Genomic DNA, 14,845 nt, shown 5'->3' with positions numbered 1-14,845 from the left:
TGCGTGTCTCTCTCTCTCTCTCTCCGTGGTGAGATGTTAACTACCTCGCCTGGTATACAGGAAGTCGTGGGTTCGATCCCGACCCTGACACGACCTGCTGTGTATATTGGAGTTTGCGTGTCTCTCTCTCTCTCTCCGTGGTGAGATGTTAACTACCTCGCTGGTATACAGGAAGTCGTGCGTTCGATCCCGACCCTGACGCCTGTGCTGTATATTTGGATTTTGCGTGTCTCTCTCTCTCTCCGTGTTGAGATGTTAACTACCTCGCCTGGTATACAGGAAGTCGTGGGTTCGATCCCGACCCTGACGCCTGCTGCTGTATATTTGGAGTCTTTGGGTCTCTCTCTCTCCGTGGTGAGATGTTGACTACCTCGCCTGGTATACAGGAAGTCGTGGGTTCGATCCCCGACCCTGACGCCTGCTGCTGCTGTATATTTGGAGTTTTGCGTGGTCTCTCTCTCTCCGTGGTGAGATGTTGACTACCTCGCCTGGTATACAGGAAGTCGTGGGTTCGATCCCGACCCTGACGCCTGCTGCTGTATATTTGGAGTTTGCGTGTCTCTCTCTCTCTCTCCGTGGTGAGATGTTAACTACCTCGCCTGGTATACAGGAAGTCGTGCGTTCGATCCCGACCCTGACGCCTGCTGCTGTATATTTGGAGTTTGCGTGTCTCTCTCTCTCTCCGTGTTGAGATGTTAACTACCTCGCCTGGTATACAGGAAGTCGTGGGTTCGATCCCGACCCTGACGCCTGCTGCTGTATATTTGGAGTTTGCGTGTCTCTCTCTCCGTGGTCGCGTGGATTTTCCTCCGAATCTCCCGGGTTTCCCCTCCACATTTAGAGTCAACATCAGCACGCGTTTAGCGTCTTTGACCGATACACATTTCCACACGTATTCTTGGTTCTTTCGGTAAAGTCACGTAGATAGACAATAACAACAGATAACATCAAATAAAGACCACTTGTGTTGAGATCGAAACGTCGTGGGTTTTTTTATTTATTTACAATTTTGTTTACTTTTATTCATTTTATTATGTTATTTTTACTAAATTTTCTATCTCCGTGACTTCACCGAAAGAACCAAGAATATGAATTGCTGCAGTTACTAAAGTTTTAAGTCAAAACACCGAGACACGCGTTGACAAAACCCCCCATACCTTGTTGTTGTTGTGGGCAGGTAGCTTCTGTAAACAAGAGCGGTACAGCAGCTCAGGCGGGCTTGGGCTGGTAAAAAAACAAAAAAAAACCGCGTTAATATCTACAGTAAACCAAAGTGACAAAGTAGCGAGCCGCGTGAAGACAAATTAACTTAAGGGAGGGAATTAAAGCAAACGCGACCAGGCGAGGGCAGGAGGCAAGGCCCCGCGTGTCTAGGCCCCGCGTTGTAAAGTTCCAACTTGGACATCGATTCACAAGCTGCTGCTGCTGCTCTAGTGGCATCCCTACGAGAGAGAGAGCGAGGCTCTACCTTGGTAAACAACAACAACAACCACAACAACAACCACAACAACAACCACAAAAACCACAACAACAACAACAACCACCACGACGATGAGAATTTCTCACCTCGGATTTCACTGCACGCGCGGAGCGACAGCTTCCTGTGACCTCGTGACGTCACGCGGTAGTAGGTGACATGACGTCACTTCCTAGGTACGTATGAATAAATTATGTTAATGAGACCGTCGCAATATACTGGTGACGTCTTTAACGAACTCTTTATGTTAATGAGCCGCCCGTCACTGGGCGTGGCTTTGCCCAAATAAGGATTGGCAACTGGAACGATCTCTGCAGTGACCGAGGCGGAGGTGACGTCACGTTCAAGAGCGCGGTGGACAGGGGGGAGGGGGGTGACATCCTTGGTGACATGACGTCACTAGCGAGGTACACCTCCCTTGGCGTTTCACGCGGATGACGTAATGCTGAGTGGTGACGTCACAGAGCGGGGTTGGAGTTTAAGTTGATTTAGATCCATTTTCCATTGCTCCATCTCTTGAACAGAGACCCCTTGGGTGTGTACACTGTGTGTGTGTGTACACTGTGTGTGTACACTGTGTGTACACACACAGTGTGTGTACATTGTGTGTATGTGTGTACATTGTGTGTGTACACTGTGTGTGTGTACACTGTGTGTGTGTACACTGTGTGTGTGTACACTGTGCGTGTGTACAGTGTGTGTATACACTGTGTGTGTGTGTACACACTGTACACACACACACACTGTGTACAGTGTGTGTGTGTGTACACTGTGTGTGTACATTGTGTACGTACAGTGTGTTACATGTACGCACACAGACAAGTATTCATTCTAAATTATTGACAGGCATATGCACAACATTGAATTAGTGCAGTGAAATATACTGCATCAGATAACATCTTATTCTCTGGTTTTTTCAGTAAAGTCATGTAGAACGAAATTTAATAGAAAACGACGTTTCGATTGGAACACAAGCAACCATCGTCAGGTACAACAAGTGAATGAGAAAACAAACATAGTGAACTTAGAAATACAATTCAACACAACACAAGAGTCAGCCAACACAAGTCAACACCCTACCTGGTTGATTACGTTCTTCCAAAATTGAATAATTTAGTTTAGATAACATCTTATTAACAAGGAGCTATTTAAAGAATGCACCCTCTACTGAACAGTGGATGTGAAACACACAATTGTATAATTCAAAACGAGTAGGCCTTTGCAAGTTGGCGTCTGGGTCAAAAATGTAGCAAATTCTAAACATTACCGACAAACTCCACAACTGAGATTACACATCAACCATCGCCCCCTACTGACAGGCTCTTGTCCACACGCAGGCCGGTGCAGGGCCACCACCTTGTGCCACACAGGGGCAGCTGCCACTTGGGGTGCTCTTAGAATGTTTGAGACGAGGTACGATACAAAACTCAGAGTTGCTGAGCGGATTAAGTAAGCACCATGTAAAAGCAATTATAACATCGTGAATGCTTGGGAGCTTATTGGCTCTCTGCTGGTCAGAGATCAACCCAACACACAGGTCCACAAAGACTGGCCGCTCTTACCCTGCAGGTTGAACCTAGGAACTGAGTGTTCAACTTCACATTCTTGTCATTAAAGGCCTGTGACAAGGGTGCATCTATTGGAGTGACATCGTCTCTGGCTTACACATATACCGGGTCTCCATTTCACTTTGTGTTGTCTCAGAGGAAGTCCACCCACACCTCCACTTCCACAAACTGCTGGGAGTTGCCTCGCTCTGCCTCAGTCAGATCTCCTCCTGCTTCACGTTGCCTCCATCGATGTGAAGGTCACATTTTAAAGTTGAATCTTCATCTTCACATTTTACCTTCACTTCTTCGCTCTTCACCATCACTTCTTCACATTCCAACTTCACCTCTTCAAATTCCACCTCGATACCTTTAAGTGTCCAAGCTGGGATATTCTTCCGGTTCTTGTTTGATGAGGGATGGGCTCATTGCAGCACTTTGACTTTCACAAGCTGATTTCAGACTCCACTCTTTGCAGATCTTTTGATGCTTGTGTCTTCTCTGGTGTACTTGAAGATTTGATGACCGTGCAAACGCCTTCCTGCAGGTTGCACCTGAAGGATTTCTCTCACATGTGTGTTCTCTGGTGTACTCTAAGATTTGGTGACTGTGCAAACGCCTTCCCACACACACTGCACTTGAAGGGTTTCTCTCCCGTGTGAGTTCTCTGGTGTATTACAAGAGCAGATGACTGTGCAAATGCCTTCCCACACACACTGCACTTGAAGGGTTTCTCTCCCGTGTGTGTTCTCTGGTGTATTACAAGAGCAGAGACTGTGCAAATGCCTTCCCACACACACTGCACTTGAAGGGTTTCTCTCCCGTGTGTGTTCTCTGGTGTATTACGAGATGACATAAAACAGAAAACACCTTTCCACACACACTGCACTTGAAGGGTTTCTCTCCCATGTGTGTTCTCTGGTGTCTTTTAAGAGCAGATGGCCGTAAAAATGCCTTCCCACACACACTGCACTTGAAAGGTTTCTCTCCTGTGTGTGTTCTCTGGTGTTGTTTAAGATTATATGACTGTGAAAATGCCTTCCCACACACACTGCACTTGAAGGGTTTCTCTCCCGTGTGTGTTCTCTGGTGGATCTGAAGAGCAGATGGCCATGCAAATGCCTTCGCACACACACTGCACTTGAAGGGTTTCTCTCCTGTGTGTGCTCTCTGGTGCTGTGTCAAATTTCCAGTCCGCTCCATGCTGTATCCACGCTGGTCGCATTGTTGCCTTGCCGTACCGAGCTGTGCTGACTGCCTTTGCTCCATCAGACCCAAACGTAAGCTGTAGACAGAAAAAAATAATATGCACACCACCTACACGACAGTATCGAGGCACAGATGAATGCAAAAACAAAGTCACACGTGACTTACACGTCTATACTTATTCATATATTCATGATGTGAAAAAGTTTCCCAAATTCATCACACGGGCTGTTATTGCACACAATGAGAGGGCAAATGGTCATAAATATGCCTGGAAGCCCTCGTATCTCCGTGGTGAGACGTTAACTACCTCACCTGGTATACAGGAAGTCGTGGGTTCGATCCCGACCCTGACGCCTGCTGCTGTATATTTGGAGTTTGCGTGTCTCACTCTCCGTGGTAAGATGTTAACTACCTCACCTGGTTTACAGGAAGTCGTGGGTTCGATCCCGACCCTGACGCCTGCTGCTGTATATTTGGGGTTTGCCTGTCTCTCTCTCTCCGTGGTGAGATGTTAACTACCTCACCTGGTATACAGGAAGTCGTGGGTTCGATCCCGACCCTGACGCCTGCTGCTGTATATTTGGAGTTTGCGTGTCTCTCTCTATCTCTCTCTCCGTGGTGAGATGTTAACTACCTCGCCTGGTATACAGGAAGTCGTGGGTTCGATCCCGACCCTGACGCCTGCTGCTGCTGTATATTTGGAGTTTGCGTGTCTCTCTCTCCGTGGTGAGATGTTAACTACCTCACCTGGTATACAGGAAGTCGTGGGTTCGATCCCGACCCTGACGACTGCTGCTGTATATTTGGAGTTTGCGTGTCTCTCTCTCTCTCTCCGTGGTGAGATGTTAACTACCTCGCCTGGTATACAGGAAGTCGTGCGTTCGATCCCGACCCTGACGCCTGCTGCTGTATATTTGGAGTTTGCGTGTCTCTCTCTCTCTCCGTGTTGAGATGTTAACTACCTCGCCTGGTATACAGGAAGTCGTGGGTTCGATCCCGACCCTGACGCCTGCTGCTGTATATTTGGAGTTTGCGTGTCGCTCTCTCCGTGGTGAGATGTTGACTACCTCGCCTGGTATACAGGAAGTCGTGGGTTCGATCCCGACCCTGACGCCTGCTGCTGCTGTATATTTGGAGTTTGCGTGTCTCTCTCTCTCCGTGGTGAGATGTTGACTACCTCACCTGGTATACAGGAAGTCGTGGGTTCGATCCCGACCCTGACGCCTGCTGCTGTATATTTGGAGTTTGCGTGTCTCTCTCTCTCTCCGTGGTGAGATGTTAACTACCTCGCCTGGTATACAGGAAGTCGTGGGTTCGATCCCGACCCTGACGCCTGCTGCTGTATATTTGGAGTTTGCGTGTCTCTCTCTCTCTCTCCGTGGTGAGATGTTAACTACCTCGCCTGGTATACAGGAAGTCGTGGGTTCGATCCCGACCCTGACGCCTGCTGCTGCTGTATATTTGGAGTTTGCGTGTCTCTCTCTCTCTCTCCGTGGTGAGATGTTAACTACCTCGCCTGGTATACAGGAAGTCGTGGGTTCGATCCCGACCCTGACGCCTGCTGCTGCTGTATATTTGGAGTTTGCGAGTCTCACTCTCCGTGGTGAGATGTTGACTACCTCGCCTGGTATACAGGAAGTCGTGGGTTCGATCCTGACCCTGACGCCTGCTGCTGTATATTTGGAGTTTGCGTGTCTCTCTCTCCGTGGTCGCGTGGATTTTCCTCCGAATCTCCCGGGTTTCCCCTCCACATTTAGAGTCAACATCAGCACGTGTTTAGCCTCTTTGACCGATACACATTTCCACACGTATTCTTGGTTCTTTCGGTAAAGTCACGTAGATAGACAATAACAACAGATAATGAAATCAGAATAAATGCCACTTTTGTTGTGATAGAAACGTCGTGGGTCTTATTTATTTATTTACAATTTTGTTTACTTTTATTCATTTTATTATCTGTTATTTTTAATAAATTTTCTATATCCGTGACTTCACCGAAAGAACCAAGAATATGAATTGCTGCAGTTACTAAAGTTTTAAGTCAAAACACCGAGACACGCGTTGACAAAACCCCCCATACCTTGTTGTTGTTGTGGGCAGGTAGCTTCTGTAAACAAGAGCGGTACAGCAGCTCAAGCGGGCTTGGGCTGTAAAAAAAACCAAAAAAAAACTGCGTTAATATCTACAATAAACCAAAGTGACAAAGTAGCGAGCCGCGTGAAGACAAATTAAACTTAAGGGAGGGAATTAAAGCAAACGCGACCAGGCGAGGGCAGGAGGCAAGGCCCCGCGTGTCTAGGCCCCGCGTTGTAAAGTTCCAACTTGGACATCGATTCACAAGCTGCTGCTGCTCTAGTGACATCCCTACGAGAGAGAGAGCGATGCTCTAGCTTGGTAAACAACAACAACAACCACAACAACCACAACCACAACAACAACCGCAATGAAAATTTCTCACCTCGGATTGCAGTTCACGCGCGGACCTCCAGCTTCCTGTTAGCTCGTGACGTCACGCGGCAGCAGATGACATGACGTCACGCGGCAGCAGATGACATGACGTCACGCGGCAGCAGATGACATGACGTCACTTTCTGGGGTACAAGACTCTCCCCTCCCACAATGAGAGGCTACCCTAACTGAATAAATTAATAAATTATGTTGATGTTTGCGATCATCAACATTATCAATAAACATCATTTACACCATCATATACAACAACATCATCAGCATCAACAACATCATCAGCATCAGCAACATCATTAATAACATCATCTACACCATCATCAGCAACATCATCACCACCCCTAGCATCAGCAGCAATATCATCAACATCATCAGAAGCAGCATCAACAACATCATCAGCATCAACAACATTATCATCAACAACAACATAATCAGCAATCAGCATCAACAACATCATCAGCAGCATCAACAACAACATCAGCATCAACATCATCATCAGCATCAACAACAACATCAGCATCAACAACAACATCAGCAACAACAACAACAGCAACATCAACAACAACATCAACAACATCAACAACAACATCATCAACAACATCAACATCAACAACATCATCAGCATCAACAACAACATCAGCAACACCGTCACCATCTAGAACAGAGGGGAGGGAAGACTGCGGCCTAGTCGGCCTCGGGCCATCCCGAGTTTTCCTAGCGGACCCGCCGCGCCCGGAGCGCCTCCCCCGGCAGGAGTCGGGATCGAATAACGGGTCCGCCGGGCGTGCTGAACACACACACAGTGTACACACACACACACATTGTACACACACACACATTGTACACACACACATTGTACACACACACAGTGTACACACACACAGTGTACACACACACACAGTGTACACACACACAGTGTACACACACACACAGACACACAGTGTATACACACACAGTGTAACACACACACAGACACACACAGTGTACACACACAGTATACACACACACAGACACACAGTGTACACACAGACACACAGTGTACACACACACACAGACACACACAGACACACAGTGTATACACACACACAGTGTACACACACACAGACACAGACACACACAGTGTACACACACAGTGTACACACACAGTGTACACACACACACAGTGTATACACACACACAGACACACACACAGACACACAGTGTATACACACACACAGTGTACACACACAGACACACACACAGTGTACACACACGGACACACAGTGTACACACAGACACACAGTGTACACACACACACAGTGTACACACACACACAGACACACACAGACACACAGTGTATACACACACACAGACACACACAGTGTACACACACACAGTGTACACACACAGTGTACACACACACACAGTGTACACACACACAGACACACACAGTGTACACACAGAGACACACAGTGTACACACAGACACAGTGTACACACACACACAGTGTACACACACACACAGACACACACAGACACACAGTGTATACACACACACAGTGTACACACACACACAGACACACACACAGTGTACACACACACAGTTTACACAGACACACAGTGTACACACAGTGTACACACACACACAGACACACACAGTGTATACACACACACAGTGTACACACACACAGTGTACACACACACACAGTGTACACACACACAGTGTACACACACAGACACACACACAGTGTACACACGTACACACACAGTGTACACACACACACTGTGTGTGTGTACGTGTGTACACACACACACAGACACTCCAACACACAACCGGTTAGTGCTGCTCCAGTGACAGATTGGCACGGTGTGTTCGCGTGATAAACCTTGCCAACTGGCTGTGTCGGCTGATGGTCGGTTTAACGACACGCAAACATTCAAACTTAATTTGGAGCTTTCGTGACTGCAGGAATTACTCTTTGGTGGTTCTTTCGGTAAAGTCACGTGTAAAGATAAAATAATACATTTAATACAAGCATACGACGTTTCGATTGCAACACAAGCAATCATCATCAGGTATAAATGAAATCCCGGCCGGGTACGGGTAGCCGGGTATCGACCTCTGGCGTGTAGAAATTAAGCGTGCATTTATATTATAGCAGATGGGAAAACCGAATGCAAAAAGATGAAACTCATCGCCGATGTCACGAATGGAAAGATGTTGAAGCGGAGTGATGTGAAAGTGAGGGAGTGTGAACCGTTGGAGTGCGGCCGTGAGATGGACTAATGGCTCGTTCTCTTTTGCGATCATCAGCAGACAGAGCCGGCCATGAAGCCGGTCCTCATCTCACTGTTCGTCTTCCTCCTTCTGGGTGAGTTCACACCCAGAGACACTCACCCAGCACACATTGGACGGTGCCCTTTCGTTAGCTAGGTGAGAGGTCACTGCGATCTGCCTCGCCTTGAATGCAGGAGGTCGTGGGTTCGATCACGACCCTGACGCCTGCTGCTGTATATTGGGAGTTTGCGTGTCTCTCTCTCTCATCGTCATCATCACGGTGGCTAGGAGATGTTAACTACCTCGCCTGGTGTACAGGAGGTCGTGGGTTCAATTCCGAGCCTGATGCCTGCTGCTGCTGTATATTTGGAGTTTGCGAGTCTCCCTCTCTCATCGTCATCATCACGGTGGCTAGGAGATGTTAACTACCTCGCCTGGTGTACAGGAGATCGTGGGTTCAATTCCGAGCCTGATGCCTGCTGCTGTATATTTGGAGTTTGCGGTGTCTCTCTCATCATCATCACGGGGGCTAGGAGATGTTAACTACCTCGCCTGGTGTACAGGAGGTCGTGGGTTCAATCCCGACCCTGATGCCTGCTGCTGTATATTTGGAGTTTGCGAGTCTGTCCCTGTGGCCGCGTGGATTTGTCTCCGGGTCCTCTGTTTTTTCCTCCACATTTCGAGTCGACGTGCATTCCGATGACTTTTCTGCGATAAATTTCCGCATTTGTGGCCAGGTAACTTTTGATTAAAAGGGTCACATTTCACCTGCTAATTGTCATAGTTGTTTTTAAATCTCCCACCGTGAGGACGACGAGGAGCTCACGGCGATGCGACCCCTGTGACACCGCCCTGGGCGTGCCAGTGGCTGTCTATCAGTGAACTGTACGGTAACTAAGGAATAGTTGTCTGTCAAATAAGATGGTCCAAATATGTGTAGTTAAATCTTTTTCGCATGGTCAATAACATCTTTCCAATGATTTCTCAGTTTGTACCCATCATCACGGTTGAAATTATGTCTGTGTTTGTATATTTGGATGGCTTCGTGTAAAAACCCTTGATGGTAGCCAGGAGGTTTGCAGAGCACCTTGGTCTCGGAAAAGACAATTTCATGAGAGCCCACAGCGTTGTAGCAATGATCGGCAACGGCGGAAGAATCAGTTCTGCCGTGTTTCAGATCTGACTTGTGCTCGCGGACACGATCAGAGACATGGCGTTTCGTTTCTCCAATCTAGCAATCACCACCACTGCAACTCAGTTTGTAGACTCCAGGGTATTGTAAGTCAGGAATGACATCTTTCACAGATGGAATTAGATCACGGATGTTATGTACTGTACTGAATCGGACTTGGATCTTATGTTTGTTTAGAATTTTGGAGATCTTTTTGGTCACGCCTGCTATGTATGGCAACGTGATGGTTTTGATCGGAGTTTCAAGTGGCTGTTTCTGTATGGTGGGAGAAACAGCTTGGCGGATGGTGCGGTCAGAGTATCCGTTCGTCCTGAGGGCCCGATGTACATGTCTCAATTCACTGGCCAGGTGGTGTTGGTCAGAAATGCCATGAGCTCTGTGGTATAGCGTTTTGATGCGTAGTTAAATCTGTTTTGCATGGTCAACAAGGTGTATGCGTAACGAGCGTGACCGGTCTCTCTGCAGATGCGGCGTTGGCTGTCAAGCTCCAGCTCACTCTCCCGAAGAGTCTGTCTGTGAGGGAGGGAGAGAACGTCACTCTCCCCTGCTCCTTCTCCCCACTGGCCACACACCTGGACCACGTCGTCGTCCAGTGGTTCACGATGCCCAGACGCTACGCAGAGAACGTCACCAGTGGAGACATGACCTTGGTGGGGCTCGCATTTCACGTCAGTCGTGACTAGTGATTGTCTTAAGATTTAAAGCTGATTTCGTGACTGCAGGGATTCATCTTCTTGGTTCTTTGGGTAAAGTCACCACGTAGAACGGAAGTAATAAAGTAATAAAAATAAAACATAATAAAATGCAATTCTCACGACGTTTCGGCCACAACGCAACCAGCCGTCCTCAGGTGGAGACCTGTTCTTTATTATTTCCATTCTACGTGACTTTACCAAAAGAACCAAGAAGATGAATGCAACAGACGCTGTCTTTCCGACAGACCTGTTCTTCACCTGAGGATGGCTGCTTGCGTTGTGGCCGAAACGTCCTGAGAATTATTTTATTATGTTTTATTTTTATTATTTCCATTCTACGTGACGACTTTACCGAAAGAACCAAGAACTCGACGCAAACTCAACGTTCATATTTTGCCATCGCCCAAGAGCTCTCCCGTGTAGGGAGTTAACCGAGCTCACCGAGCCCGGCTCAGCTCACGACGATTCGACGGCGGGCATCGCGTGCGATCGCGCTCGACCGTCCCACGTCGCGCTCGGTGTCGTTGGCAGATCTACTTCTCGGGCGACGAGACGGCGGACGACTCGAGCGTCGCCAAGTCCGCGGGAGACGTGCTCGCGGGAGACTGCTCCGTCGGCATCCCCAACTTCCCCGGGAGCCTCGGCCCCGTCGCCCTGTGCCGCGTCGACTGCCGCCGCTGTGACGCCGCGGGGAACGCCGCCGTGCAAGCGGAGCTGCTGCTGCAGCTGCAGGACGTGACGGCTGCGGGTGAGCCGAGCGCGGAGCTCGCGGCGCCGGTTGCGCCGTGGCTGACACGGCCACGCTCGCCGCGCGGCGACGCGACTCTTCGCAATTTCGATACGATGTCAATCCCGAGTGAGAGGTCTCTCCCTACTGCACGTGAAGCCGTGTTGAGTGAGTGTCTCTCCCTGTTGCATGTGAAGCCGTGTTGAATGGGTGGTCTCTCCCTGTTGCACGTGAAGCCGTGTTGAGTGAGTGTCTCTCCCTGTTGCACGTGAAGCCGTGTTGAGTGAGTGTCTCTCCCTGCTGCACGTGAAGCCGTGTTGAGTGAGTGTCTCTCCCTGCTGCACGTGAAGCCGTGTTGAGTGAGTGTCTCTCCCTGCTGCACGTGAAGCCGTGTTGAGTGAGTGTCTCTCCCTGCTGCACGTGAAGCCGTGTCGAGTCGCCGCTTGAGGTGGTGGTGCAGGGTGCGAGTGGGGGTCACCCTGAGCCCCCCCCCCCCCCCCGTCTCCGTGTCTCTGCAGCCCCACGGCGGCCACACGGCGGGGCTCTGAGCGAGGCCACCGCCGCCCCTCCAGGGGAGACGCCGCCGCACAGGGCAGGGCTGCTGGTGGCCGGGGTGCTGGCGCCTGTGGCTGTCGTGGTCTACGTCGTCTCCGTCTGCAAGGGGAACAACACGAGGAGGAGGAGGAGGAGGAGACGCCGTCGGCCTTCAGGGCCCGGGCAGCCGGATCGCCCGGCCCCCCCTGGTGAATGAGCATTGACGTGGGTAGCCGGCCGGAGCTCTCTCTCTCCGTGGCCCCACACTCGGTGTGTCACTGACGAGGTCTCACGTTCACGCCAGAGCTCGCAAACGGGTTTTGATTCCTTACCCGTACCCGGCCGCACCAGGGTCGCAAACGGGTACCCGTACCCGTACCCTACCCGTACCCGGCCGGTTACGGGTAGGGTACGGGTTTCGGGTACCTGATTGCGACCTCTGGGATGAAGCCATGTTGCAGGCGCAGGTGGGTTGATTCTAGAAACTTGAATTCGGTAAAATCATCACGTAGATGGGAAATAATGAAATAATAAAAATATAAAACAATAAAAAATTCTCACGACGTTTCGACTGCAACACAAGCAATCGTCGTCAGGTGTGAAATCCACAGCAAGAAAATTTTAAAAAAAGTGACGGTTTGTCGTGACGTCAGGACCACGGACAGCGATTTGGCAGTTGGCCAGATGGACGAGTCCATCTCTGTTCGGGGAGAAGAGGAGGGGGCAGCAGACAACGGGCTGCGTCTGCAAGTCACGTGAGCGTGAAGACCCGAACAGAGTTGGACTCGTCCATCTGGCCAACTGCCAAATCGCTGTCCGTGGTGCTGACGTCACGACAAACCGCCACTCTTTCTTGCTGTGGATTTCACACCTGATGACGATTGCTTGTGTTGCAGGCGAAACGTCGTGAGAATTGTTATTGTTTTATATTAATATTATTTCATTATTTCCCTTCTACGCGACTTTGTTTTATTTTTATTATTTCATTATTTCCCTTCTACGCGACTTTGTTTTATTTTTATTATTTCATTATTTCCCTTCTACGTGATGACTTTACCCAAAGAACCAAGAAGATGAACCTTCTGTTTGTCCTTCTTTCGACAGTGGCGCTGGGAATGCAGAACGTGCGTAGGGACAGGGACGTGGACGCGCAGCCGCCGATGAACAGACGCGAAGAGAGAACAGGACGAGTGTCGGAGACCTTCGCCGTGTGACGATGTTCAGGCAGCCAGATGCTCCATCCGATTGGTCGGCACGGGGAGTGGGTCGCACACACACACACACATGCACACATACACTCACCCCCACACACTCACACACTCACACCCCCACACAAAGAACTAAGAACCCCCGTATAGCCTTTAACAGACTGTAGGGGCAAGTGCTGTTAGCGAGCACCTATGAAGGCCAGAACGGCACACGAGGGGGTGGGTGGCCAGCACCACGCCCTACCGCCTTTGTCTCCCCAGTGGCGATGTTTACACACCGCACCAGGTACTCATTTGAGGCTGAGGCCCGGGAACCGGTTCAGATAATCGTCACTGGTGTTAGCCGTGAATGGGAATCGAACTCGTGCCGCCGGGTTCATAGCGCAGCGCGCTAACCACTACACTACCGCTCCCCACCCACACACTCGCACACACCCACACACTCACTCTCACACCCATACAGTTACACAGTCACACACCCCCACACACACTCACACACTCCCACACACACTCCCACACTCACACACTCCCACACACCCCCCCACACTCACACACACCCCCCCACACTCACACACACCCCCCCACACTCACACACACCCCCACACACACACCCCCACACCCAACACAACAACCGCCATTCGCCACTAAGTGGCGGTGACGTCACCACGACGCTTGTGCCAGTGTTTCCCCCTCGTGCAAGGAGCGGCTTTTCTCCGAGATGTTCAGATTTCCTCCTACCCTTGCGGTACACGCAACTTACTCATTGGCTGACAATATCCTGCGATGAAACATAAATCAAAAACCCCGAATGTGGAAGGGCCCTACTGAGTGGAGAGTCTCCGTGACACCGCGCAGCCTCCTGGATCATTAAACTATCATCATCATCGTCATCACCATCATCATCACCATCATCATCACCATCATCACCATCATCACCATCATCACCACCACCATCATCATCATCGTCATCAATCATCATCATCGTCATCATCATCGTCATCATCACCATCGTCATCATCATCATCGTCACCATCATCATCATCGTCACCATCATCATCGTCATCATCACCCTCATCATCACCATCATCATCGTCATCACCACCACCACCACCATCGTCATCAATCATCATCATCACTCCGCACCCATTTGTGGGGTTTTTCACCGTCGTCCGAAGTACCGAATTGGGGAGGCATCACGCGCGTGGACAGACGGAGAGGAAACTCGCGAATGTTGCACGATTCTGATGCTGCTAATCCTGCATAATGCACGGGCATGATATGACTTTGAGACCCCCCGCCCACCTCCTACGCATTTCACAAGTGGTACTAATCCCATATCTGCATTTCCCATAAATATGCTAAATTCCTCTTGATATGCAAATTATTTTGTCAAGGCGCTCTTCCCCCCTCCATCCCGGCTTAAATATACGCTGCCAAGCCTGGTGGTGTTTCATTCAGATGCTGTCTTTCCGACAGACCTGTTCTTCATCTGAGGACGGCTGCTTGCGTTGTGGCCGAAACGTCGTGAGAATTATAT

The 14,845-nt window shown here is 49.7% G+C and overlaps 1 protein-coding gene across 2 annotated transcripts; it reads left to right on the top strand.

The window, feature by feature from the left end:
• Positions 1-6,822: 6,822 nt before the first annotated feature.
• Positions 6,823-14,308, top strand: LOC133357789 (uncharacterized). Of its 2 annotated transcripts, none has more exons than XM_061575910.1 (6): positions 6,823-7,469; positions 8,992-9,046; positions 10,610-10,794; positions 11,371-11,587; positions 12,085-12,309; positions 13,205-14,308. In XM_061575910.1, the coding sequence occupies exons 2-6, from the start codon at positions 9,004-9,006 to the stop codon at positions 13,312-13,314; spliced, it is 780 nt and encodes a 259-aa protein (XP_061431894.1). In that variant the 5' UTR covers positions 6,823-7,469; positions 8,992-9,003; the 3' UTR covers positions 13,315-14,308. The 2 variants fall into 2 exon arrangements, with proteins under 2 accessions (XP_061431894.1, XP_061431893.1); XM_061575909.1 differs by having other exon boundaries at positions 8,989-9,046.
• The last annotated feature ends 537 nt before the right edge of the window (positions 14,309-14,845 follow it).

The sequence above is a fragment of the Lethenteron reissneri genome, chromosome 59 (assembly GCF_015708825.2).
Source record: "Lethenteron reissneri isolate LAM-NWPU_2019-01 chromosome 59, ASM1570882v1, whole genome shotgun sequence".
In the NCBI taxonomy this organism is placed as follows: domain Eukaryota; kingdom Metazoa; phylum Chordata; class Hyperoartia; order Petromyzontiformes; family Petromyzontidae; genus Lethenteron; species Lethenteron reissneri.
The sequence above is the reverse complement of the archived record's forward strand: the minus strand, read 5'-3'. Positions and strand labels throughout refer to the sequence as shown.

Coding starts and splice junctions, on each gene's coding strand:
- LOC133357789 (XM_061575910.1), top strand. CDS start 9,004: ATGAAGCCGGTCCTCATCTCACTGTTCGTCTTCCTCCTTCTGG. Junction 10,795..11,370: donor CCAGTGGAGACATGACCTTG/GTGGGGCTCGCA, acceptor TGTCGTTGGCAG/ATCTACTTCTCGGGCGACGA. Junction 12,310..13,204: donor GGATCGCCCGGCCCCCCCTG/GTGAATGAGCAT, acceptor TTCTTTCGACAG/TGGCGCTGGGAATGCAGAAC.